The sequence below is a fragment of the Limulus polyphemus genome, unplaced genomic scaffold, assembly GCF_000517525.1.
Source record: "Limulus polyphemus unplaced genomic scaffold, Limulus_polyphemus-2.1.2 Scaffold4786, whole genome shotgun sequence".
Classification (NCBI taxonomy): Eukaryota; Metazoa; Arthropoda; class Merostomata; order Xiphosura; family Limulidae; genus Limulus; species Limulus polyphemus.
The window spans coordinates 18,021-31,459 of NW_013670396.1; the positions used below are offsets into that span (position 1 = coordinate 18,021).

At 34.0% G+C, this 13,439-nt stretch overlaps 1 protein-coding gene across 2 annotated transcripts in view; it reads right to left on the reverse strand.

Moving 5' to 3' along the window:
• The window catches only part of LOC106471682 (translation initiation factor IF-2, mitochondrial-like), a 52,091-nt gene that overhangs the window by 17,067 nt on the left and 21,585 nt on the right, over positions 1-13,439 (reverse strand). For both annotated transcript variants that reach the window (XM_022400290.1, XM_022400289.1), the window contains exons 8-12: positions 12,441-12,490; positions 12,110-12,199; positions 11,542-11,666; positions 2,721-2,799; positions 577-702 (exon numbers count right to left, since the gene is read on the reverse strand). In XM_022400290.1, coding sequence (XP_022255998.1) covers positions 577-702; positions 2,721-2,799; positions 11,542-11,666; positions 12,110-12,199; positions 12,441-12,490 — 470 coding nt within the window. The remainder of the gene's footprint in view (positions 1-576; positions 703-2,720; positions 2,800-11,541; positions 11,667-12,109; positions 12,200-12,440; positions 12,491-13,439) is intronic.

Here is a 13,439-nt window from a genome sequence, read left to right on the forward strand (position 1 = left end):
ATACATCTAAATATAGCACAGTATGATACATCATGTTGAGTGGAATGTTCTTAGTATCTAAATGAACAAGATGGAGTTACTATACATCTAAATATAGCACAGTATGATACATCTTGTTGAGCAGAATGTTCCTAGTATCTAAAGGAACAAGATGGAGTTACTAAACATCTAAACACCATACAGTATGATATATCTTGTTGAGTGGAATGTTCCTACTATCTAAAGGAACAAGATGGAGTAACATCTAAGTTACCAAAATAAATATAGCATAGTATGATCAGACTAAAAGCTTTGAATAAAACTTAACTATGATTCCATTAAGTTCAACTGTATCCTGTTTTAAGTATATCCAAATAACAGAACATTTTTATTAGTATAAAACCTGTCCCACCTAGACCCTGAATACAGATTGTACAGTTTTATCTTGTAGTTCATCTTTCAAACAATGATATAAGTGACAAAAACTATTTCATCTACTGAGCTGAACTCCAACTGTAGTGTGAAAATGTATACCATGTGTTATAAATATTCAGGTCACAAACAACAAGAATTCCCTCTATCAGGTATCCAGTTTACCTCTGATTCAACCTCTAAAATCTCATCTCCAGCTGCTGGAAGTTCCCGCCACCCTATAACCTGTACTGGTGTGGATGGAGGTGCAGCAAGAACATGGTTCCCCCATTCATCAAACATTCCTCGTACCTAAAGAAACAGTAAACATCTATAACTTCTACTGACTTGAATGTTACTTACAGTAGTTCAGTTTGTTCCAATAACGTAATTTAATGTTACTTACAGTAGTTCAGTTTGTTCCAATAACGTAATTTAATGTTACTTACAGTAGTTCAGTTTGTTCCAATAACATAATTTAATGTTACTTACAGTAGTTCAGTTTGTTCCAACAACGTAATTCAATGTTACTTAAAGTAGTTCAGATTGTTTCAACAACGTAATTCAATGTTACTTATAGTAGTTCAGTTTGTTCCAACAACGTAATTCAATGTTACTTAAAGTAGTTCAGTTTGTTCCAATAACGTAATTCAATGTTACTTAAAGTAGTTCAGTTTGTTCCAATAACGTAATTCAATGTTACTTACAGTAGTTCAGATTGTTCAAACGTAATTTAATGTTACTTAAAGTAGTTCAGATTGTTCCAATAACGTAATTTAATGTTAATTAAAGTAGTTCAGATTGTTCCAATAAAGTAATTTAATGTTACTTAAAGTAGTCCAGTTTGTTCCAATAACGTAATTTAATGTTACTTAAAGTAGTACAGTTTGTTTCAACAACAAAATTTAATGATACTTAGTGTAGTCCAGTTTGTTTCAACAACTAAATTTAATGTTACTTAGTGTAGTCCAGTTTGTTTCAACAACGTAATTTAATGTTACTTAAAGTAGTTCAGATTGTTCAAACAACGTAAATTAATGTTACTCAAAGTAGTCCAGTTTGTTTCAACAACGTAATTTAATGTTACTTAAAGTAGTTCAGATTGTTCCAATAACGTAATTTAATGTTAATTAAAGTAGTTCAGATTGTTCCAATAACATAATTTATGTTACTTAAAGTAGTCCATTTTGTTCCAATAACGTAATTTAATGTTACTTAAAGTAATTCAGATTGTTCCAATAGCGTAATTTAATGTTACTTAAAGTAGTTCAGATTGTTCCAACAACTAAATTTAATGTTACTTAAAGTAGTTCAGATTGTTCCAACAACTAAATTTAATGTTACTTAGTGTAGTCCAGTTTGTTTCAACAACATAATTTAATGTTACTTAAAGTAGTCCAGTTTGTTCAAACAATGTAATTTAATGTTACTTAAAGTAGTACAGTTTGTTTCAACAACAAAATTTAATGATACTTAGTGTAGTCCAGTTTGTTTCAACAACTAAATTTAATGTAACTTAGTGTAGTCCAGTTTGTTCCAACAACGTAATTTAATGTTATTTAAAGTAGTTCAGATTGTTCAAACAACGTAAATTAATGTTACTCAAAGTAGTCCAGTTTGTTTCAACAACTAAATTTAATGTTACTTGAACTAGTCCAGTTTGTTTCAACAACTAAATTTAATGTTACTTAAAGTAGTCCAGATTGTTCAAACAATGTAATTTAATGTTACTTATAGTAGTTCAGATTGTTCAAACAACGTAATTTAATGTTACTTATAGTAGTTCAGATTGTTCAAACAACGTAATTTAATGTTACTTAGTGTAGTCCAGTTTGTTTCAACAATGTAATTTAATGTTACTTATAGTAGTACAGTTTGTTTCAACAACCAGATTCATTGTAACTTATAATAGTACAGTTTGTTTCAACAACCAGATTTATTGTTACCTATAGTAGTAGTTTATTTCAACAACCAGATTTATTGTTACTTATAGTAGTACAGTTTGTTTCAACAACCAGATTTATTGTTACTCATAGTAGTACAGTTTGTCTCAACAACCAGATTTATTTTTACTCATATTAGTACAGGTTTTTACAACAACAAAATTTAATATCTTTTTAGGCTTACATCGTGAATACTCCTATTTCTATTAAGTAGTTTGTTTTGAGTATCACGATGTAATTTCAGTTGTTTCTTAATACACAATCTTTCGGCTCAATTACCTGATCCTTCTACAGGTCCAATGGTGATCAGCAAAGAACAGGATCTAAAATAACATGATGATAATCCAAATATGTTGCATAATACAAACCAGATCTAATGTTACTCACTTTAGCCCAGGCTGTCCCAGCAACAAGTACAGCTCCTTTCCTTAATGTTCCTCTTTGTATCAAAGCAGTTGATAATTTTCTAAAAAACAAATGAGTACAAAGGGGGTTCAGAATACAATGAGAACCAGATTTACTGAAGCAACATATATGATAAATAGATTCTGCACAATTTATAACCTCTATATGTTTTACTTATTCATTCACATTAACACACAATTAATCCGAGGAAACTCGGATGATGTGCATACTTAAACATATGGTTAACTTAATAATACTACATGTGCACATAAGCTGTGGTTAATATGGTACATTAATACACAAGGAATACTTGTGATTAATCTGATGATTTAATATGACAGGAACATTTAACATCTGGTTAATCTAACGAGTTAACATGACAGAGATATTTGTGATTAATCTGATGATTTAATATGACAGGAACATTTAACATCTGGTTAATCTAATGAGTTAACATGACAGGGATACTTGTGATTAATCTGATGATTTAATATGACAGGAACATTTAACATCTGGTTAATCTAATAAGTTAACATGACAGAGATACTTGTGATTAATCTGATGATTTAATATGACAGGAACATTTAACATCTGGTTAATCTAATGAGTTAACATGACAGGAATACTTGTGATTAATCTGATGATTTAATATGACAGGAACATTTAACATCTGGTTAATCTAATGAGTTAACATGACAGGGATACTTGTGATTAATCTGATGATTTAATATGACAGGAACATTTAACATCTGGTTAATCTAACGAGTTAACATGACAGGAATACTTGTGATTAATCTAATGAGTTAACATGACAGGAATACTTGTGATTAATCTAATGGTTTAATATGACAGGAACATTTAACATCTGGTTAATCTAACAAGTTAACATGACAGGAATACTTGTATTTAATCTGATGATTTAATATCACACTGACACCATCTGTGTTCATCTGATGATTTGGTAAGATGTGGACAATAAACATGTTTAATCTGATGACCTAATCTGAGTTTAGTCAGATACTTTCAGAGCAGATACACTTAACATGTGGGTAATCTGATGTTTTAGTAAGATGCAGACAATAAACATGTTTAATCTGTTAACTTAACTTCATATACACATTTATTTAATCTGATAATTTAATATCACATGTACACTTAACATATGGTTAATCTGATGTTTTAGTAAGATGCAGACAATAAACATGTTTAATCTGATGACTTAACTTGATAAACACACTCTATTTGAGTTTAATCTGATAATTTAATATCACATGTACACTTAACATATGGTTAATCTGATGTTTTAGTAAGATGCAGACAATAAACATGTTTAATCTGATGACTTAACTTGATAAACGCACACTATTTGAGTTTAATCTGATAATTTAATATCACATGTAAACTTAACCTGTGAATCATATATTTGAATGCATTTGATATAGATGTTGACATTTGTTTGTTCCACAGTTTTCACTCTTAACCTTGCCTATTTCAGGCATGATAAGTTTATCACAGTTTGAGATGTAATGGTGTTGTTAGCTGGTAGTTAAAGCTTTGGGTTCAAATCATGAATCAGGAGTTCTTCCTTTTTCCTTTCTCCATTGGTCTTTTACTGAAACTATTATTTTGAACAGTTCGATGTTAGGTTTCTCGCTACAATCTTTGCTTAGATGGTTGTCCAGCCTGCAGCATGGACACTTGTATTAATACACCACCAGCGATCTCTTTGAAGAAGGTATTTTATGCTTAAACAGGAAAAAGTTGCTTATTTTTGTTTGGTTTGAAGATCACTCTTAGGCTGACTTGGGATAAGTTGATTGCAGAATGTTTTTGATTTGTCTTATTAGTTTGATACCATGAAGGGTAACATCAAGGACATTTGGGAATGTTGAAGTCTGGAATCTTGGGGTTGTAAACTTTACTGATATATTCAAAAATTCTTTTGTTAATGAGTGCTAGAGGTAAGACATTTTTAATCAAACATTGATAACTTCATGAAAATAACAATATGAGTTAGTAAGTTCATATGCTCTATGAATTAGAATACTTATTAATTTTGTAACAATCAGGTATGAATATGTTGAAATGATTTGTAACTTAAAACTAAAGCTGAACAACCAACCAGCAAGGACATTTCAAACTGTGATAAATTTATCATGATCGAGATTGGCAAAGTTAAGAGTAAAAACTTCATTGAACAAACAAATGTCCACACTTAACCTGTGATTAATCTGATGATTTAGTAAGATGTGTACAATAAACATGTCTAATTCTCTCACTATGGGCTTGGTCCCAGGGACCGACCTCATAACCATCTTGTGCTTGTTATAGTTTTTAAACTATAACTTTTAATACAGGAAGCGTATCTTCATGAAATTTTGCAGATTATCAGTAAACATTTATTACAAGGCTTTAGTATACAAAATATTAGATTATTCTTTTAAGTTTTAGATTTTTTAAGGAATGATTTGTTCATGCATTGTTTTCTTTTCGAATGTTGACTATCCAACATTCAAAGTAATTTTAATTTTAAGATTAAAAATTCTTTTATGTATCAGGAAATTGTCAAACTTCACATGCAAAATCTGTATAACCTTCAGTTAATTATCAAACGTTTTTTTAGTTAAAAAAATTTATATTTTATCTGTTATTTTCACTATTATATCTATGTATGGGTTTGGTAAATTTGACCAACCTCGTAACCAACATAAAAAATTAGGAATTCATTCTAGAATGACTACAAAATTATAACAAGAAACCACAAATGTTTAGTCTAAATAGCTTAAATCTCATAACATTAGACATCTACATGTATATATATATTTTTATATTTCATTAATCTTTCAGCTGTGTCTAAATAGCATTAAAAAATTGCCAAGGGGTGCACGAGCAGTCACGTTAGCATATCCAATAGTACAAGTTATAATTTTCCTATAATGAAGATATATTTCAGATAGATACCTTCCTCCTCTCACATAAATAGCTACTCAGATTCAGTGCTGCCCTCTATATGCAAAAATGTTTTTTACATGCCACAAGCCTTGAGCTTCCACATACCTTACAATTAACTGATTCAAATGTGTCTTGCATACAAGTCATCATGCAACAAGTCTCCACCAATAAGAGTGCAACACACTCTCTTGACACATGTGACTTCCTCTATTTGATTCTACTGAACTATCACTTCGAGTTTTGGCAGAAAATGGAAGTACCAGTTTTGAGTGGGGAGGAAGGGTGGGAAGTGTGAAAGGAGGTAAGTACCTATCAGAAATACATTTTCAGTATGGGAAAATTATAACTTCTGATCTGGTACATTCACTCCACTCACATAAATAGCTAGAATCACACACAGAATAGGTGGAGGACTGGTGTGAGGGAAAAATAAAGCAGCATTCCTCAAAAGCGTCCGAAGGACCAGGTATACTCTTTGTCCAGTTTGTAACAAGGTGTCTCAGACATGGGCAGAAAAAGGAAGGAGCATGTCCCTACAGGAGAGAATAATGGTGGGATAGGGATCCGAACCACCAAATAACAAATCTCAACCCCCACAGAATACTCGAATGTGGGTGAAAGTGAAAGGATGTGTCCCTAGGTGTAGAGTGGTTAGGACATGATGGACCTTACACGGCAAGTCAGTTGGCATCCAAAAACTTAGGCCTCCGTGAACCAACATCCATGCAAGGATAGGATGAGGATCATACCATCAGTAAGTCAACTACAATCCAAACCCGACACTGACTGACTGATTGGGGAACCTGACATCCAGATGATCGGTATCATGAAGATGTCTCTGTAATGTAAACTATCTCACTTAAAACCAATCCAATCGGAACTGCCCCTAGTGCAATAACATCCTCGGTATAAGAAAAAAATCATCAAGGGACAGAGTAAGATCATACCACCAGTATGTCAACTACAATACAAAACCTGATATTGATTGACCAATCGGGGGAACCTGACATCCAGATGATCAGTATCATGAAGATGTCTCTGTAATGTAAGCTATCTCACTCAAAACCAATCCGATAGGAACCGCCTCTAGCACAATAACATCCTTGGTATAAGAAAAAAATCATCAAAGGGTAGCATAAGAGGAAGAACCATATTAATCTGCAAGTACCTCTATCGTGACCCACAACACAAGTGGAGGAACAAGAGTATAATTCAGTGAGAAAACAGACATTTTTAATACATGTGTGAGGACGAGGAAAAAGAGTGAGTATGGTCTGGAATGGGCATACTAATGAAGCAAAAATGTCACAAGGACAAACCTACAACCAATCTGGTAGAACACTCCATCTCAACAGTGAGCATTTTATGGCCATGGAAATTAGAAATAAGCAGTCTACCCTGTCATGAACGAACTGAAGATAGTATCTCAACTGACAAGATATCGGGATATGCAGATAATGCTTCGCAACGTCTACCTTGGTCATCCATCATCCACAAACCCAGAAAAAAAGCCTACCTGAGGGTGAGAAAAGACTCCATGGTAAATTGAGGTAGAACCAAAAATTTATTGAGGTGGGACAAATCCATCACAGGCTACCTGTCCCCGATTTTCTTGGGAATGACAAACAGCCTGGAATAAAAACATAGAGAAGGATGATTGACAGGTTCGATGGCTTACTGGGAGAGAAGATCTTGTATTGCCTCAGACAGATGCTGACTGGTGAAATTCATGAGGCAATGGAAAGGAAATGGGTATTTCAGGTGACAGAGGTAAAAAACTGGATGACAAGTCCCTCGGATAAAACCCAAATAACCCAAAGATCTGTGGCAAAAAGTCGCCAAAAGGGAACAAAATCAGACAAGAGAGCCCCCATTGGACCGGAAACCACCAGGTAGTTACCAGTACTGTTGGCAATATGTCCCTCTGTGTCTAATAAAATTATGAGATGAAGAACCCCTGGAGCAAAGGTTGAGAAGGAGCAGGACATGAAACAGTAATTGGGGCTTGTCTAGGTTCAGAATGACACAAATGATCCAACAAAGAAGAAAGGGGTAATTTGCTGTTGCACCAACTCCACACTGGATTCCAAAGTCTCAAGAATATTACAAAAAACATGCCACCAAAGAAAAGGGGCCATAAGTAAATCCCAGAGATAAGAAGGCAGTAAATGAACCTAGGATAAGGCAGCATCCCTTTCCAGAAGATCCAAACAAGGGCAGAAAAGGTCAGCTTTTCAGAGAGGTTTGAGGAGCTTTGCTGGCACTGTAACAAACCTGGGCACAAGAGAGCTGAATGTTGGCAACTTCAACACAGGGAAGATGCCACGGCAGGAAAGGCTGCTACCCAGAAAGGTTGTTGGAACTGTGGAGAGCAAGGACATATGAGGAGCCAGTATATGAAGAATACTACCAATAAGTCAGCCTCGGGGAAACTAGTAGTGGTTGGTGTTGAGGGACACCCACCAACCCCCATTGTGAAAGTCCCAACAGCTAAGTGTAAAATGGCAAGTACACATGGTGTCTACGTGAAAGGAAAGCTGGATGGCCAAAAGTGCAACTTTGTCATAGATTCTTCATCTCAGCAAACCCTTGTGAGTATCAAGGTGCTAGATCACAAAGGAGTACCAGAAGCCATACAGAATCTCTGTGGTGTGGTATGACAGGACATTATGCAAGGTTGTGGGGACCAGTGTGGATAACTACTGAGCTCATGGGCATGAAAAACAGACAGAAAGTATACTTGGCTGACATTGAAGACCAATGCATATGAGGGTTAGATTACTTACTACCGAGGAAGTGTGTGGTTAATTTTGATATAGTGATGTTGGGGAACAACAAAGGCCAAATTCCAGTAAGTGTTGCTGCATCTGTTGATATGCATGTCACAGCACTTAAGTCAACTACAATACCCCATATGTCAGAGAAGATAATTTGGGGTAGGATAAAAGAACATCCCCAAAGAAGCCCGATGCTTGTGGAAGCAGTGGAAGACCCATCTAGGCCAGGAAACGTGAACATTGGAAGGTAACTTGTGGCAGGTCATCAAGTAGTACCCATAACAGTGACTAATTTCTCTAAATGTGAGCAGACACTTAAGGAAAGGCATTGTTGGGTGTGTGCCAGGAGGTAGAGCCAGTCAATCTTAAGGCAAGAAATACAACCATAAAGAAAGGACATCCTCTCCCAGAACATTTAACTGACCTAAGAAGATCATAGTCCATTTGTCATCATCACAGGCTCTTCAGGTTAGAGAACTCTTGGCGAATTATGCAGACGTCTTTTAAAAAAGGAGATCATGACCTCGGCTGCACAGACCTTGTGGAGCACAGAATAAACACGGGCAATCACCGTCCAATAAAGCTCCCTCCAAGGAGAATAGCTATGGCAAAGCAACAAAAGATGGAGAAGTTCATGGATGGTTTAATTAAGGAAGGGATAGTCGAGAAATCAGATAGTCCCTGGTCAGCTCCCGTCGTGTTAATCCAGAAGAAGGATGGGACCCGGCATTGCTGTGTGGACTTCAGAGCTCTTAACAGTATAACCGAAAAAAACTCATACCCACTGCCAAGAATTGATGATACTCTTGATGCCCTAATTGGAGCCAGATGGTTTTCAACTCTGGACTTAAAGTCAGGTTTCCATCAAGTGAAAATGGCTGAAGCAGATAAACCTAAGACTGCATTTAGTTATGGCCAAGATTAGATTAGGTAAAATAAATATTAATATTTCATGAGGCACAAAAACGAGCGGCTCGTGGGTAATGAAATTTGTTAGCATAACATGAGCTGCATGTTACCTGAGTGATTTACAACTTATAATGGTGGGGATAGTAGTTAGACACAGTTCAAAAGACAATCAAACAATAAAATTTAATTATAAATAGATGTATAAGGTTATGAACTTAGAGCTACTTAGGATAAACGAATGTAGTTTCATGTTACAATTTGAAGTCATTCTAGAAAGAAAAAAGGGTAATTTAAATTAATTTAGATATTTTCTTTGGTGGTTAAGAGGTCGGTCAAATTGGCCAATCCTATTCTGAGACAGGGTAGAGAAAATAATAAATAAACTATAAAGTTTTATTGAAAAAACGTTTGAAATGCATTTAGGAGGTTTTAGGGATTACACAATGGAAATTTGAGATTTTTAAGATAAGGAAAAGTATTTTTAATTTTAACATGAAACTTACTTTGCACACAGACTATTCAAAATAAATAATATATTCATGGAGAAATCTAAATTTTATTAAAAATACTTCACTAAAAATATTATTTTTTGTATGTGAAAGACATAATATTAACTGAAAGACTGCCAAATGTTTTGTAGGTATAAACACTATATTGAAAGTTACAAGTATTAAATCTATAAAGACTTTAAACGAGTACAAAAAGGTAACGTGGTCGGTCAAATTGACCATGTTGAGAGAGATAAAAGGAGTCACATGCATCAAGAAAGTGTGTCACACTCTTATTGGTGGAGGGTTGTCGCATGATGATTTACATGTGAGATGCATTTGAATCAGTTGATTGTAAAGTATGCATATATATATATATATATATATATTATTACTATTTATAAGTTCTAAAATTTCAGTTTTTCTCTTGAAACATAGAACAGTAAGTAAATAAATTTAGAAAACAATGATCTCTTCTACTTACAAACTTTGTACTCATTTGCCCACTTGCCATAATTTGCTAAGCCTTGTCAAATTTCACGCTTGGATGATGTAAAACAAAATAATTTTTTTAGGTTTTGTATATTCATTTTGAAATAATCAAATATTATAAATTACTCTATCAGTAATGCAGAATTCCACTGTAATTTATCAGGATTACTAACTAAACTGTATTTGAATAAAAGAAAATATAGTTTTTCAGACAACATTTTCACTTACCACTTCCTTCGATGATTCAAGACAAAGGACATTCTGAGCTTTTGGTTATTCACACATCATAGACAGAAGTAGGTGTACGTTAACAAGTATTTCAAAAATGGAAAGAGATGGACGGAGCCACTGTATTTCATTGTTTATTTGTTTTGAATTAAGCGCAAAGCTACAAAGGGCCATCTGCACTAGCTGTCCCTAATTTAGCAATGAAAGACTAGAAGGAAGGCAGCTAGTCATCACCACCCACCGCCAACTCTTTGGCTACTCCGTTACCCAAGAATAGTTGGATTGAGCATCACATTAATGCCCCCACAGCTGAAAGGGTGAGCATGTTCAGTGGGACAGGGATACGGACACGTTACCCTCAGATTGAGAGTCAGTTGCCCTAACCACCTGGCCATGTCGAGTCCACTGTGTTTGATTTACTAAATGTAGCATATCTCAACAAATAGAAAAGATGGGAGGTTCTTATTTTATATTCTAGCTTGTCAGTATCTGTAATTTGAGTTTCTAATTTGTAAGAAACTATATACTTTATATTGGGACATGACAAATACCTAATTTGAATCAAAGCTCTATTCAACATACCACGTGACACATAAAATAATCAATATTTAGGGTTTTTTTTAATACTTACTTTTAAAATAAGAAATCAACTAATGTATAATTCTGAAATTTGAATTATAATCTACAATGTGATAACAAACTTACTGGCATACATTCATAAAATATTGAATGTAAGTCTACAAATGTGATGACATGCCCTTTGACCCTTGATCATAGGAAGACCCAGAGAAAGAGGGTTAATCTGATGATTCAACTTCACATATACACTTAATCTGAGTTTGATCTGATAATTCATACTATATGTACACTTAAACTGCAGTTAATCTGATGATTTAATATAATATGGGAGCTTAACCAATACTTAAAATCAACAACAGAACTTTCTACACATCTCACCCTCTCCCTGGATCAAGACTTGACTCTAGAACCACTCCCTCTACATGTCCTTTGGGATCTCCAACAATATTGGCCAGCTCAGCTTGAGTCAGGAGAGCATCAGTTAGTAGGTTCAAGTTTGTACCCTGCAAGGTATACAACACTACTTTAAACAGTGACATGAACATAATATTATCAAATACAATAACCAATACTGTAGACAAACACTCTGACTAAAAACCCCACTATCATGTAACAGAATGACAGCATAGTAACAGTAAACACACAACCAGTAATGTAGACAAACACAGCAACTGGACATCTCAACCCACTGAATGTTGTACAGATATACTATCACCTAACAGAATGACAGCCACTGGCCTCTAACAAGACAGACATAAGTAACTGAACATCTCAACCCACTGAATGTAGGAGGTAGTGATACACCATCACATATGGTTTAAACATTGGTATTAAACACACTAACCTGTAATGTAGGAAAACAGAGTAACTGAACATCTCAACCCTCTGAATGTAGTACTGATACACCATCACATATGGTTTGAATGTTGGTATTAAACACACTAACCTGTAATGCAGACACACACACTGATTGTACATCCCCTCCCATTTCTTCCAACTGTATCCCTTGAGCTAGAAGTCCCTGCTTTACTCTGTCCTAAGAAGGAAACCTTAAGTTACAAAACCAACAAGTTATAGAAAAATCAAAATTATATTTTCAGATTGAAACAACTAAATATTTTTAACTTAGAAAAAAAAATTAATAAATATTAACATGTTTCCAATACTTTAAAATATTTTTAATTTCTGAAATTCTTGATTTCCATTGAGTATATGTTTATATTTCAACTTAAATGATGAATTTACTAAACCAACAACATGTAATATACAGAACTTACGATGTCTGCTGCTGGTTTGTCCATTTTGTTAATCGCCACAATAATGGGCACTGTCAAAATGTAAAGAAAACTTTACTTTCTTTTCAAAGAAATAACAATCTCTTTACAGTTTAAAAAAATTATGATCAACACTCACTTTTATGTCTTGATAACTACATATGCTTTTGAAAATACAGCTGTGTAAAATATTAGTATATATTATAGTATATTCTGTAGTATATTTAATATCTTTTCATAAGGGCGGAGGTTGGGAGTTTAATTAGTAGAAATGTTAGGTGGTTTCATTTCCACTTCAAGAAATTTAAGGGTAACTGCCATCCCACAACTGGCTATAGACAGTGAAAGACAAGAGAAACTGAGACATTGTCTGTGTAAGCACTCAGCTTCGTTCCCTTATTTGATTTTCCATGATGGATGACTAGATTAACATCAGCATTTGGACTTTGTCTGTTAGATGGGATATCCCCAACAATTAACATCAGCATTTGGACTTTGTCTGTTAGATGGGATATCCCCAACGATTAACATCAGCATTTGGACTTTGTCTGTTAGATGGGATATCCCCAACGATTAACATCAGCATTTGGACTTTGTCTGTTAGATGGGATATCCCCAACAATTAACATCAGCATTTGGACTTTGTCTGTTAGATGGGATATCCCCAACAATTAACATCAGCATTTGGACTTTGTCTGTTAGATGAGATATCCCCAATGTACTTGAGTGCTACTGTCACAGACATAATGGTAATGTAATATTTAATTCATTATTGTTTTATAGTGCTGATTCAATCACCTATTAACAACTAATGTAATCAATAGTTTGAAAGCTATTTATTTATTTATCATATTACAATATACATGTATATATATATTATTGTCTCTCTATATTATAGTATATATATTACTGAATCTATATATTATATTATAGTATATATATATTACTGTATATATTATATGTAGTATATATATTATTGTATCTGTATATCGTATTATAGTG